Source organism: Gymnogyps californianus, chromosome 2, assembly GCF_018139145.2.
Source record: "Gymnogyps californianus isolate 813 chromosome 2, ASM1813914v2, whole genome shotgun sequence".
NCBI classification, from domain to species: domain Eukaryota; kingdom Metazoa; phylum Chordata; class Aves; order Accipitriformes; family Cathartidae; genus Gymnogyps; species Gymnogyps californianus.
Window position 1 is genome coordinate 107,707,558 of NC_059472.1, and position 15,242 is coordinate 107,722,799.

Consider the following 15,242-nt stretch of genomic DNA (forward strand, 5'->3'; position numbering starts at 1 on the left):
CAACTTCATCAACAATTTATTCTTCTAATTGCAACATCACAAATTTTGAGTAGGTTCTCAGGGTAAACAGGTAGCATATACTAAAATTAAATGACTTTTAAAACTGTAGCAGAATATCAGAATCCTTTGGTATGCAAAACTACACTGGAAATCTGCTTTTAAAAAGTTCTTTAAGAAAGCAAGAACACTTCTTTCTTCCATCTTCTCAGCCTAGCATTGCTTCCATCAATCCCTTGGGTAAACCCAGCAATTTCCAGGAAGTTTGCCTGAATCCCACGATGCCAAAAGCAGAATTTAGTCCAAAACTACATGGAGCAGTAAAGATAAATCTCTTGACTGTTTTCTGAGATTCTCTCCTATTATTAATCCCTATGCTGGGACATAGACAATTGTGAAGATATTAATCACAGTTTACTCTGCAGAGAAAAAGTCAATAGGATGTTTAACTCTTGATTTATACACAAGCTTTAAGTATTTCACCTGTGTAATTCTGCACAGTCAGTAGCTTATTTCTTCTAATTAAATCTTTATTTCAGGTCTCAGTGGCCCTGATTTCCTCTTACTAACAGCAAGTTTATTAATACAACTCTCATCAATCAAATAGTGGTAGTGTCTAAATAAGAATAATGTAAGAAAAAGCAAAATCAAGGCCATTGAATTTGTACGACAGTTTTTCCGGTCTGTTCACAACTAAACAGTGCTTACTGGACACTTAACAGAATGCTGGGCAGGGAAGGGAAGGAATTTTTTATTGTTCAGAGACCTGTTTTGAAGGAACAACTGGCAAGATCATGAAAAAAGGAAAAAAATCTGCTCACTAAGCAAAATCAGGTAGTAAGTATAACCATAAGGACTAATCATCTTTGTCCCTTTCATATCTACTACAAACTGAAAGCTAAACTGCATATTAAGTTAAAGTATTCTGTTACACTCAAAATTGTGTATGGGCAAAAGACCGTACACCTTATTGACATAGTAAAAAATTTATTACTGTTTTTTACCAGCTCTTCATTGCCTTTACCATCCGCCAAGCTGAAGCCCAGGACAGGTCAGGGTCTAGTTGTTTGGCCACTGTTAAACAAGCTACAGCTAGGTCAAGTAAAACCTGAGATTCTGCTTTGCCAGGTCAGCACAAAAATCTTTTGCCTTTTACTAGTAACGCAAAAATCATACGTACTGGACTACAATATATGTAATCACCCCTGATTTTTTTCCACACATATAAAATAAATATGAAATTTTCATAATACAGATACATTTAAATGCTTTAATCAGATATATAGAGATGAGGCAGAGGCTTGAAAGTGACTGAAGGCATGAAAGGAGCAGCAAGATAAATGGTATCTAACATCATTAAAGAAGAAAATAAAATGCATTTTTGCAAAGCAAGAAGTGATCTACAGAAAGTTATCTAGGAACTGCTAATGCTAACATAAACTACCTGTGATTTTTTTAAAGTAGCAACAATAGAATGAAAGAGGGAATTAAGGCATGACAGACAGTAGGAATGTCTCATATTTAGGCTGAAGAAAATTTTGAACTCCAAACAATAAGTGAAGAAGCTTCAGATATACAAAACCATTTTAATAATTAAAAAATATTATTTTTATTTTAAATACTCTAAGAATAAAGTACTGGAGTGACTTATCATTCCAATAAAGATGGAGAAGATTGATTAAGAAACTGAGAGAAGTTCATGAAGAATTGAATAGAGTGAAATCTCCAGTGGGCAGGACATGCAGTTAAATAAATGAAGGAACAGTTAAGTCCCTTTTGGAAGAACAAAGGATAACATTAAATAAGAACTAAGAGCTCTTGCTGTGATCTGCTAACACTGTGAAAAAATTATCCCTGACAAAAACAGAACAGACAACTGGTGAGAGCAGGGAAGGATCTCTGTGAGACAAAGAAAACTGCTAAGAATGGACTGCCTGATGGCAACTTTCAATTTCTGTGATTTTAAATGCAAAGCAATGTCTGCTTCATGATTCCCATGAATTGCCTGCTATTAATCCAAATGTTTTCCCACAGCATGCTATGTAAACCTCTCATAGTCACTGTATTTACACAGAAGTTAAACTTTTTGCATTCATGCTTTCTATTTGACCACCTTAGAGTATTGTATCCATTCACTACATAAAATAGAAAAAGTAGAATCAATTAGCATAAAAAATAAAGTATAAACCTATTTCCGATTTCTCAGATTAGCAGTAGCTCCCACTCTTCTTAACAGTCAATTGATTCTGCTTGCTGATTATTTGATGTTCTTGCCTCTAAACCTTACAGCTGTCTAGAGAACTTTTTACAATGTCCTGTGAACTATTCACCTTACTGACTCTACAGGTAAGTGGTAAACATAAGTCCATGTACTATACGGGACTAGAAGTGCAGCTCCTTTAACTGTACCTTCTATGCATTATTTAATTTTTATTTTTGTAAAGTGTCATCAAAATATTTAAAACTGCAGCTGTCTTTCTCTCCTTAAACAAAATGCTCAAATGAATTAGGTATGAAAGTTCCATCAAGTTGACAAGAAAATTTTTTTCACATACTGTCTGATCCCTCCCAGGCGTCACAAATCACTTCATAAAGTAGGTCAATAAGGAGGTTTGCAGTGCCCATCTACCAGTGAGAAAGGTGGGAATTTAACTATATTTTATACATTGGAAGGCTAGACTCTCCTGTTTATCTGAACTTCACTCATGCTATGTTAGAGCTCCCTGATTCAGTGCGTGCAGCTTTAAGGTGTTTAATGAATATATGACACTGAAAAACAGACAAACCAGAACTCTGTTCCACACCAGTATCTTTAGTGCAGAGATGTGCAGGAACAAACTCTGCCACCTGCACATCAGCATACAGTTCTGTCATGTAATTCCTGCCAGTCAGTTCAACTACTATTTCTACAGCCAGAGTTAGACTATGCCCCAGAATGAACTGCTGATGTACCTGTGTTAACATGGAAAGCTGACATTAAAAGCTGTTAATGAAAGTAAGTTAGTAAATTATGACAGGTGTATAGAATAAGGACTAAGAGACTTTAGCTTCCTCCAGGGAAAATATGCTATTACAGGTGACAGGCATAAGTACAGCAAAGCTATGAAATACAAAACACACCTGCATCTAGGCTGTGGTTTTAATTAGCCTAATTCTTTGTGATAACCAGGGTGCACACCTCCCAACAGACAGAAGTCTAATTATTCATACCCTACACATGCAGTTACATAGAAGGCTGCACACTTGACTACAGAAAATTCTGCTTTACCAGGTGTTAAAAATCACCAGTGAAAAAGTGTGCATCTTACATCTATAGGACCACAGCAGTCAGAAATCTTTGTGCCAAAGGCAGACCACTTTGACTTTTACATAAGCCCAGCAGGTTTATATGTTGACATCTTTTAATTCCCTGCACAAGAAGGGAACAAGAAGGTCGCTGTGATATTTGCTGTAGAAAAGCAGCATTCCTTCTGCAGCATTCCCTGGCAGATGCCATATTTTGCTTTCTTATGTTCACACACACAATTGATTTCACAGGCACTGAAATGCCTGTTGCAACAAAAGTAGCAACAAAGTATTAAAATAAATGAAAGCTTTCCCAGGATAGCTATGCAAATATAAAAAGTCCATACAATGAAAATTGAGCAATAAATGTATTTTTATTATCATACAAATTGTAATAACAAAGGAAACTACCAGCTCTTTAAGATATTCAAACTGTAGTATACAGATATTGGATTATATGGAGATTAAGAATAGTATCATGGCTATAAAAATGAATGGCTGTATGTGATTCTTGGGCTATTATGTAAACTGATCATACAGACTGAAAAGATTTTCATTCTACAAAATAGGTAAATTCTGAATTTTAGTTATTATTTTATTCAGTTCTATCTTTAAAATAATTAATTTCCTTTCATGCTCAGCTCTATTTCATTAATGGGGTGAAAAGAGAAAACTCACAAAAATGTCCATTTGCCAAATTAAATGTTACTTTCCTACTTAATGTATGTTTTCTCATTAAAAAAGGCATTTTTTTCTTTTTCTTACATTTCCTCAAGTCCCTGTTTATATGACTATGTAGACAATATATTTTCAAATAGAAATCAAACAGAAGAGCAGACATAAAAAACACTGTCATTCCTTCAGAGCTATACCAGTATATCAATCCTGTTGATGAAGACTGAAGACTCTACCATGAAATTAAGAAAAAATAGTAATCTCAGATGATTTCAGGCAAAAAAGGCGTCCCTTTTTTGGCTAAGAAACTAGGTTGCCATATATGCTACTTCAACTAATCACTGGGGATTTTTTTATGTGGAGCTAGATCCACTTGCAAGCAACCCTGTATTTTCCAACCCATGATTAGGTCATCACCTTGCGGAGAAAAAGTGTTAATTGACATGATGTAGCTAACCCTGTATTGGCTACAGCTGATCCAGAAATGCCCATAAAGAATCTAGACTGAAAGTATAATTTATCAAAATGGAAGTGTCAAGTAATTTTAAAAAGCTGATCAACTGACACCAACACACACCCTTTCTTCCAGAAACAAACCTAATCCTGTACCTTTTACCCAGTATTTTCCAAAACCTCCTTAGTTAGGTACTGAAAGCCCTGGTCCTTCTCCAGCATGACTCTACACCATACTTAGAGAATGCCACAGTATTTTTTATGCCAGCCTTGTGGTTAAAACAAATGTTTTGTTTTTTTTTCTGAGAGCTGCTTAATTACTAGGAAGTAATAGGAGCAGCCTAATTATTAGGCTACTGTCAACAAGGGAGTACCCTCCCCTTTTGAAACCAAATATTTTTGCAGAGAAGACTGCAAGACAGATGGAAGAAAGAAAAAAAGAAGCAATGCTGCCTCATAGATAAGGGGTGATACATTTTTTGGGTTTCATGACAGAATAAGAATATTTGTGTCTTCTTTTTTAATCTAACAACTGTTTCAATATTCTTCTACCTCTTACTCAAAGAAACATACAATAAAGGATTCAATATAGTTGCAATTTAAATTTTAAATTATGTAAAACAATTATTCTATTTTTTAGGTCCATGATGCTTTTAAACGCCACCAACAAAAATGATAACCAATTAAAAAAAAACACCTACCTGATGAGATGTCTATTCGGTTCTTCTTCACTTGGGTGACATTGATATGGACACTGACTTTTCCCTCATTTATGTCAATTTCAACATTCCCCAGGTCATCTGCAAAGTTGCTGAAGACAAGAAGTCCATTGGGGTTCCAGGTTCGGAAAAGGAAACTGACTGAAAACAGATCCTGGCTTGGACGACCAGGAACCTCAAGGTAACTCGTGGCATTGAAAAAGACGGGCACTGTATGTGGCTCCACACAAGAAAAACTTAGATTTCCCTAAGTAAAACACAAAAAAAGCAAAAACATAAGCAAAATGGTAAGATTCCACTAAATTCACAGCTACCTCTAGGAAAGTATTCTAAGTTTCATTCAACCTACAGACTACTGTGATCAATGCAAGTTGCATGTAAAAATGTGCTATTAATATTATCATTATTGTTACTATTACAATGTTGTTGCTGATATTTCTGTTTTTTCTAGCATTGGCCCAATTATATTTTGTACTGTACATACACACAATAAGAGGCAGTCTTTGCCCTGAAGAGTTATAGTCTAACCAAGATAAAGCTTAGCTGAAAGCATTAATATTCCCAGTTGAAAGATGAAGAAATGAATCACAGAGAAACTTGGACTTGTTCATGGTCACCAAAGAAGCCTATAACAGAAGAGTAATTCATCCTTTTATAAAAATGAAACACAACTTTCCAAATACCCTTATATCAATGTGTCAATCCATAAAATACATGAGGTTGTGAAAGAAGGATGTATAAAACCTCGTGAAGAGCTAGTCTCTCTGTTATGTTTTCTACTGGATAATACTAGATAAGCTAATACTTCATTTCATGGAGCAAAAGGATTTGGAGTAGCTGATCATGAACAATGCCTAGTATTTGTAGCTAGTCAATAATTTTCTTGGTAAAAGAAACTGCAGTTTTCACACTGTAAAATTTTACTCTCTGGGAAATTGACAAAAATCCAATCACCTTTATTGATTTCCAAGGCCTTAAAATGTATCTGTAAACAAGACTAGAATTAGGGACATGAATTTTTCACTCTGGTTCTCATGTCACTTCTCACAAAAGACCACAATGGTAGGATGTATTACCATTTTTTTCCTTAGAAATCATAAATAATTTGTAGCAATCTCTGTCCAGAATTGACTTTTTAATGCATCAATGCAAATATAACAGGAAAACTTCCTCTGCTGAAGAATTCCTCTAATATATGGCAAAGTGGATCCTGTTCTATGGTTAGGTTTTCTGATGCACTTTGGCAGACGGATACTCTGTGGCAATTTCAGTTCAATTTGGGAAGGGAGAATTTTATCTGATGCAGTATGGAAATTATTACTATGATCAAGATAGCAATTCCTTTGATATTTATTTGTACATTAAAAAAAATATTAAGGATTTTTGGAGGTACCTAGATGTTGAGAGATGAGGTTCACCTAAGCACTGTTCAGAATCATCTGAATGCATCTGACTACGTCAGTCATCATCTTTGCCACATAAATATTTTTAAACTCTGTATTACTGACTTCCTGATATAAGTTTTTATGTCACATATTTTTGTATTCATAGTGTATAAATGCATCTGAAAGTTCATCTTGAGGGAAGTTAGAGAATTTGGAAGCAAGATAGGAACTTTGCATCTGAAAATGTGTGGGAGGAAAGTCCTAAGTAAATTTTTTTTTGAAGTAACTATTTTCAGTTGGAGATGGGCTAGATGATGTCAATAAGGAAGCAAGATTTAGCACTCATTTACCAATGTTGAAACCCGTCACTTTTTAAAAGAACAACACATCAGAAAACAGCTTATCTATGTCATAGCAAGATACCACCTGTGTGGCAGATTCAGTTTCTTATATAGTATTTCCATGTCAAAACTAAATGAATAAAAATAAGTTTCTTGAGCACTCAGATAGATTCTTAGATTACTTTGCATAACCACCTCTTTTTCCTACAGAGCATCAGAAGTTACACTGCCACACAGTCTACCTATAAAGGCCAGTAGAACTAGTAGCAACTAGACAGTCAGGTTGGCAGCCTCCATCATGAATCAAGAAACACTGATGTTTCCAATAATCTGGAACTAGAGAAGACATTTCTTTATACTGATCTCCTAAAAGATTTGTTCCTATATTTATCATAAAATCTCAGCATTACAAACCACATTCTTTTCATACACCCATGTTCCATGGATAACAAAAAACATCCAAGGATTTAGGAAAATAATTAGCTAAAACAACTATAGGAAGCTTTTAAATTACAGTGTGAATGAGAGAAATTACAACTACTTTCTGAGTAAAGGCAAAGGATCTCCTTTGCTGCTAAGTTGTTTGGCTATTGTGGGTTTTTTTAGTCTAAAAGTTGCCTAGAGATTTTAATTTTAAGTTTTCAGCCAACTAAGCTTTAAATCAAAATAGTTAACTCATTTGTTTGAATAGTTTTAGTCTGAACATTTCCAAGTGTGCTACAGAATACTTTTGGTTAAACCACAAATTTTACATGCAGGAAAAAACCCCGGAGAGTGGCTGAAATACCCTTTGTAACCCTTTGTTAACATTCTCAGTGTAATAGTCACCCTATGGATTAGAAATAACTTCTTTTACATAGCTAAGGCACTCCTGTGTAGACACAGAGGGCAACAGCATTTTGTAAGAGCTGACATCTCACGGTTCAGTCACAGATGCCAATTTAGTACTCAGAAAGTATTTTGTTAGATATTTTTAAGAGTTTCTCTTGCTGCCTTGTTACCATGAGGAACTAACAATTTCCTCATAACAAGAAGGCTTTCATATCCAATTGACACTCTCCTGTCATCCTGATGCTTTGAATACTTGCATGTATAACACCCATTAAAGTTAATGGCACTGAATGCATTCAAATCCTTTTTCACATTGGCGAATGCATTTATCATGAACAGCCTAAATGCATAAAAGATTTCTTGAGGAAGTAACATATAATTCTAATTTCTCTGCTAGTTAGTATTTTCCCTACTGAGCTATTCAGATTAATCTGAACTGGATTATCGATTCCCTCTATGACTGTAATTCACAAGACGACTCCTCTTTTAAGTACAGCCCATCTTGCATAGATTGCTCATTAGGTCTGGGTCAAGAGTTCGAGCTAATCTGCAGCTTGTCTCTATAATAACATCCCCGTTTTTGAAAGAGAGAGAGATCCTTTTCTGTAGATTCAGAGTGACTTGCTGAATAGTTCTCTGGGCAATGACATCTGGAAGTCAAACATATACTGTGCATTTATATTGAAACTGTTGGTCTTAGAGAATTTTGCATACTACTTTGGAAGGAAAATGGTAAAAACATCTTAATTTGGGTAGCTTGAGCTTTGTATCATGATCTTTAACCTGTGTTGCAAATTAGCTTCATGTTTACTTCTTACAAATCAATTTTGCCTATCCACATTCAGATGTTATCCCTTGTGGAAATACTAGTGGGTCTTAAAACTTTTCCAAATTCATAGAGCTACTGGCTGAATACGTAGCTCCCAAAAGAGAGGTAATGAGTTTATTAAGACTACAATACCTGTTAAATCAGGATGGATCATACAGTACAGGCAATGTTTATCATGTTATTTCAGTATTTTTCTCAAAATAGCTTATTAATGATCTTTGAGCTTAACATAATGCTTGCTTAATATCAATAATTTAAAGAAAACACTCATCTTAAGTTTGTATACAATAGCACTCAGTAATACATGGCATAGGAGCTGCAGAACTGGGTGGAGCATAGACCTAGTAAGGATGGAGGGTAGCAAATATGATTCTCCTCAGCATTTTTTGGTTACAGGCTTTAAAATTGGAGAGACTGTTACGTGGAAACTAAATCCAATTAGTATTCACAGTGCCTGCCCTTAATATACCTCTGGGTAGGAAAATTTGATAAGGTGACTAAATTCCTAAATTCAAATTTCTCTGGACTACTTCTTGTTAGCTGCATATTCTAGTCTCTTCTCACTAGTGGTACCAGGGTCAATATTCTTCACCTGTGCAAGCTAATGAAAGTCCTACAAAGCTTGTTATATTTTAGTAGAAAACATAGAAAAGATGGACTGGAAGATTGTTTACAAGTGTGTTCCCTGTTTCTGTCTTAGTCCTGAGTCAAGTTGTATACAAGAGTTAGCACCTACTGTGCTAGTTAGTCACTGCCAACTCTTGTTTGCAACTTGGTTCAGGAGAAAAGCAGACACATTCTCTGTCTCAGCTGTCCTTTTCTCCCCGACTCTCCCTTTTGGGCATCTTTATAATTTGCCTCATTTATCTTCTATGAAAACAAATCAGGCTCCACTAATAAGAACAATAACTGCTCAAGACCATCCGAGTCATTCACTCCAAAGAGCTGTTGCCAACTCATATATCACAAAGGACTGCCAAAGTTTTTTTCCCTTTATTCTTACCCTCTAAATCTAAAAGAAATATGTTATTAAAGCCAGTGTTGGACTTTATTTGAATTTAAAATACTTTTAAATTGTCTTTACATCCTTACTCTTCAATAAAATAAAGAGATGCTTGGTGGTGCTTTTTTGCTCATAACACCTATGTATATGAGACCTAAAAATTTTTTAACTTGAATTTTGTTCAGAGACAAATCAAGATTATAACCTTATTATCATCTTTGGTTATCTGGGCCTCCTCATTCTGTAAAATTAACTTGTCAACTCCCTTTCACTGTGTGGCTTCTGAAATTCAACTATCTGCATCTAAGAATATTTTTTTCTTCTGTCTCACACCTCTTTAACATCCTTCTTTCCTCTGTTTTTTTCCCCCCTTATGATATTTCTCATCACCATACTGATTACTTTGCTTGTGTTCCACTTCATTACATTTTGTCTGTCTTGCCTCTTCAGATAATACACTGTTTAGGACAGGGTGTGCCTACTGTTATGGGTTTGTACAGGATCTCCTACAATGGAGCTTTGATCCTTGTTGGATTGCTCAAGCGCCATCATCATAAACATGACTAACAACAGTAGTCTCAACTGAGTCTATTCTTCATGCTAAATCAGGCTAAAATCTAAGAGTAAAAAAGCTTTTGTAAGAAACATAAAAATCCATGTTGATTTAGTTAGATGAAAACTGATTTTGCTTTTGGAGAGCTGAAGCAATTTAAGTAATTCTACTGAAAACAAAGGTCACTTCTATTTTTATAGCCATTCTCAGAATTGGAAAACAAACCAAACCATCAGATTAAACTAGCATGCCATAGCCTCTGGATGTAGCACTAACACTGCCAAAGCTTCTTATGTGGATTTTACTTTCACATTACAGGTAACAGAACTTTAAAAACAAAGAAAGAAAGAAAGAAACAAATAAAAAAAACCAGATAGATGATTTTACAGAGATTTTACATGCCTGCTAGCTATGCCATACTTTTGAAAGGATAGGATTTGCGATACAGAAACCTTTTAAGTAACACTTCTGTTCAGAAAGAGGCTTTAAGAATATGTCCTACTAACTTGCAGTGGACTTGACTGTGCAAAATGGAAAGATTGCTCCTGTACAAAGATCCTTTTCTAAATCAGGCATCAATCTTTGGAAATCATGGTTACATTACAAGCTTAAAATGCACTGCAGGCAGGAAATCACAGGCAATTTTGGAAAAAAAAAAATTCAAAGATTCAGGAGTTCATGCGGCTGGGTCAAAAACATTCTAAAAGTAGAGTCTTCCTCCACGGCATATATATCATGTTCTTTGCCTTTGACAATACTGAAGAAATTCATGTATAGAAAAGGTTCTAAATATTGGGCTGTATTACTGAGTTTGTGTAGCAAACATCACATATTCAAAATTATCCTTCGTATTACCTTGACCATTTAGCCATATTGTTCGTACAATTATATGGAACTTGAGTATTACTATCCAAGGAGGAATCAAATAGTAATCAATCCTTTGCACTTCATCATCACTGCATATGTAAATCTTTACTCTTTATTACAAAAAAAGAAAAGCAATAGTGGAACCATACACATTGTTAGCAGGACTTTGTGAAGGCTGTAAACCTGTACAGAAGAAAGCCTTGAACAACTTACTCGGACCATCTCAAACTCATGGCAATAATACATTTATTTTTTACCCACATTGCCTTTGTATGCCAGCAAGCAATTTTAGGAACATTTAGAGCCTTAAAACCACAGTAATTAAAGTACACTCTTTCTTAATCACCCTGCCCATGCAAGTTTGAACATGAAAGCAACTATGAATGCTTGAGCAAGAGAAAAAATAGAATAAAATGTTAATAAGCTCTGTGAAGTTAATAAGCTAAATAATGTTTTTCAAGTCTAATATCTTGAGGCTTTTCAGAGCTCCCAGAAAGGCCTGTAGAAGCATTCCCTTCCAGTGACTTTTGCACTCCAGTAATCCAACTAGCTCTGCAGGGATGGAAGATACCAGGATTTAAAGCCACGAGAAAGCTTCAATTGATTTAATAATAAATCTTGTCTGCGCTGGTTTTGGACTACTATAATTTGGGAGGAAAGGAAAGAAGTACTTATTGGTTCAGCTCATTTTCTTTTAAAAAGTAGTTATCTGATACTGAAGGTTAATTTTGGAAAGATGAAATGGGACCCCAGAAGTAAAATGCTCAGATAATAATAATTAAAAAAAAGTCACAAATATACATACAATAAGATCTTCGGGTATGTGATAAAATTTGTTTTGTGTTATATATCATTCCAGTATATCACAAGGATATCAGCTACACACACTCACAAACCTTCTAGTCTCCTTTAGAAGGAGAAGCAGAAGTTTAGCTGACCATTAAATTATGCTCTTACCACATTAGAAGGTTCCAATTTCTTCCTCTTGGCAAGGTCAGTGATATTATTGCCATTGTAGTTGATGCTCTCCATGCAGCCTTTGAAATTCTTCCTACTGTTAGAACTTGGCTTCCCAGAAAAAGGCATGCCTCCAAAGGTTATCTTTGAATGAAACAGAAAATGGTAGATAGTTACTGGAGGGCTTTTAAACAAATTTGCTGTAGATATATTTGCTTTCTTTGAAGACTAAAACATGGCGAACGAGAGAGCTGGCAACACTGCTTACAGAAAAAGGAAGTATCAAATAAGCACTATAAAAGCAGAAAAAAAATCCATAATGAATTTACGATTGCAAATATTTTATGGTAGTAAATCCCAAGTATTATTACATTGTCCAAACAGTGAGCAGACATACATCACAGTTGTTCATATATGGACTGCTCTTCTGATTGCTACTGAACAATACGTATTTCGAACAAAGAACTTGGAATAAATGTCCATCCTAGTATTTTTCTAAACAAGAGTAGACATGAAATTAGCCAGATAATCTGATACAAATCATTCACTCAGCTCTAACTGTGTGCCAGAGCTCAGACTGCAACACAGCAGCGGTGGGCTCCAATACGATGCATTTGTTTCCTTTAATGCTTATGTATCTACTTCATCCAGAAGAATTTTACAGAATCACATAGTTAAAGATGCTATCCTCTGTTAGACAGAAGCACCTTCCACTACTGAGAACATGCTTCTATCATGTAATTATAGTCAATGAGGAGTTACCACAGGACTTAGCAGGCCAAATCAGCTCCATAGAGAAGATGAAGACAACTACCACAAAGACTCAGCCATCAAGGTCAAACAGGAAATGTTTTTCTCTTAATGCTGAATTTCATTACCCTAAAACACTGGGTTATCCAGAATCTCTAGTGCTAAAAAATGAAGAAAAACAAATATTTTAGAAACTAAAAAAATTCATCTCTTAAGAAGTCTCTCCCATAGAGACTATACAGGTCTCTACCGCATCAGGGCCTTTTCTGAAATGTTTGGAAGTGAATAAATGCTACATGTTTTCATTAATATTTTGCAGCCCAAATGTGAAGAACAAGGGACTCATGAGATTAGTCCCTGCAATCTATGTTAAGTACCTATCTCCAATAGATGACGGCATAAATAGTAATGACACCTAGTTTCCCTGCCCCACGAATGCTCACAAAAATGTCTACTTGTAGTCGGCTGCTGAGATTTGCAAGAGCCAAGCTTTTAAAAACAATTCATTGTTAATTCCATTTGTTATTACTGAGAGCAGGAAAATGCACCTCTAGGGACACATTTTCCATTTTAAAAGCATGTAAGATATCACTTTCTATCCCAAAGAGGAGGCTTTGACTTGGCATATAAGAAGAACTAAAGCTATACAGCTGAAAACCAAAATCTTTATAAATAGCACATACCAGCTATGTAAAAGCATTTTGCGGGACACATCCTCAGGTATTGTAAATTGACATGACTTGACTTCAGAGGAGATACAGTACTTTACATGAACTGAAGAATGTGACTGTAATATTTTAATGGCTGTCAAACATTCTTTTGCATGATATAGTCAGAGAGTCATATATAGTCTCCATATTTGAAGAAGAGAAATTGGAAAGGGAAGCATTTTGAAGAAAAGGAGAAAAATTGCAAAAAACACGTACCACGACAGTGAGTTAAGAGGGACTCATAGGATTTTTTTTTTTTAATCTTGAAAATGTAATCAGAACTAATGTTTATTCCTCTTTTGTACTTACTTAACTTTTCTGAAAGAGATTAACCTAAAAACTATAAAAATATTTTTGATTCTTTCAGGTTTATCCACTGTGATTAATTTATCACAAGGGCAACACATTTAAACTTAGTCTGTGATGAGTAACTCCAAAACCAGTGAGGTAACTGAGAAGAAAGGAAGGACAAGAGGTTAAGGCTCTTGTATTTATGTGAATCACAGAAACACGTATCCACACACACTCGAATAAGTTCCATTAAGCACAAGGGGATCCATGTACATGGAGACTGAAATGTATCTTTGAGAACTGCCGGTGAGGTCTCTAATGTCAGAGAAGAGAGGAAGGTGAATCTCCTGGATTCTGCTCTTACTAGGGGTAAATTTATTGTATGCCATATATTTATTATGTAAACATGCTACATATATATATGTTTTTATATACATATATATACGTGAATTGCCCAACCCTGGCTTATGGCATTCACCCTAACTTTTTCTGTAGTTGACTCACTTGAAAATCTTTAATAAAATCCATTTATGTGAGTTTTCAGTAGCTCAATTCAGATCTTCAGTGCTCGATGAGTAATAGAGGTACAGGCAAATTTGCTCATTATTTTCTCATTATAACTGCTACCAAAGAAGGCATTCATAAAGATTTGTTGGAATATAAGTAAATATTTGATTTGGCAACATTTACAATCATAAGTAGTTTTTTCAAACATTTATATCATGTTCTTGACCAAAAGATTGTTTGTAAAAATATCAATACACAAGTTAATTCAAACTTTTCTGCATTACATCATTTTGATTCCCTCTCACTGCTTAAAAAGTTGCAAAGATGGAAACACATATATTTGGCTCAGCCAACCACATTAATTCTCATTAGAAACAGTACAGAGTGCAAGAAAATCATTATACTAAGTTTGTAATAACCAATGTGCTGAAGTTCATATAAAAATTTAGGGGAACTGAACAAGTTCATAATAGCAGAAACCAGAGTGTAATCAAACAAATCCACGTTTAATTACTACCAACACTTGTGTGCATTAACCTGACTGATTACACAAATGTTTTCTTAAAACTTTCCTAACTCTTTATTGCTTCTTTATAAAAAGAAGTTATTCATGGCATATTTGTGAAAATCCAAGGAAGTACCTACTTACCTAAGACAAGAAAGATCAAGATCCATATTAGTAAAAAGGTTCTAATCTGCTTGCTTTGCTAAAAATAAATACTAATTGTCACCACAGAATGAGGCTTTCTGATTCAAGTGCAAAATTATCACCTGAATGGAATAACAGATTGTATGATACTTTTTAAAATCTACTTCCTGCTTACAGCAGCTGCTTGAAGAGATTTTAAAAGTAGTGTATGCTTAGCTTGCTGAATAACATAGATCTCCCATTTTAAAACAAAAGGCTGAGATGACTCTTACACCAGATGGGATCTGGTAGACTAATGAAGAGAAACTTAATTTACACTTAAGAGAGAACAGTGTTGGAAAGAAAATTTCACAAAATGCAAAGGAAAAAATAATTAAAACAAAGTACAAAAAAAGTACCAAAACATCTTAAATTATATTAGTTTTTTTTTTCTCTTCTTA

The 15,242-nt window shown here is 34.8% G+C and overlaps 1 protein-coding gene across 1 annotated transcript in view; it reads right to left on the bottom strand.

The window, feature by feature from the left end:
- The window catches only part of CNTNAP2 (contactin associated protein 2), a 1,235,323-nt gene that overhangs the window by 646,647 nt on the left and 573,434 nt on the right, over positions 1-15,242 (bottom strand). Inside the window, exons 7-8 of the mRNA XM_050890726.1 lie at positions 11,896-12,039; positions 5,112-5,376 (exon numbers count right to left, since the gene is read on the bottom strand). Of these exons, the coding sequence (XP_050746683.1) occupies positions 5,112-5,376; positions 11,896-12,039 (409 nt within the window). The remainder of the gene's footprint in view (positions 1-5,111; positions 5,377-11,895; positions 12,040-15,242) is intronic.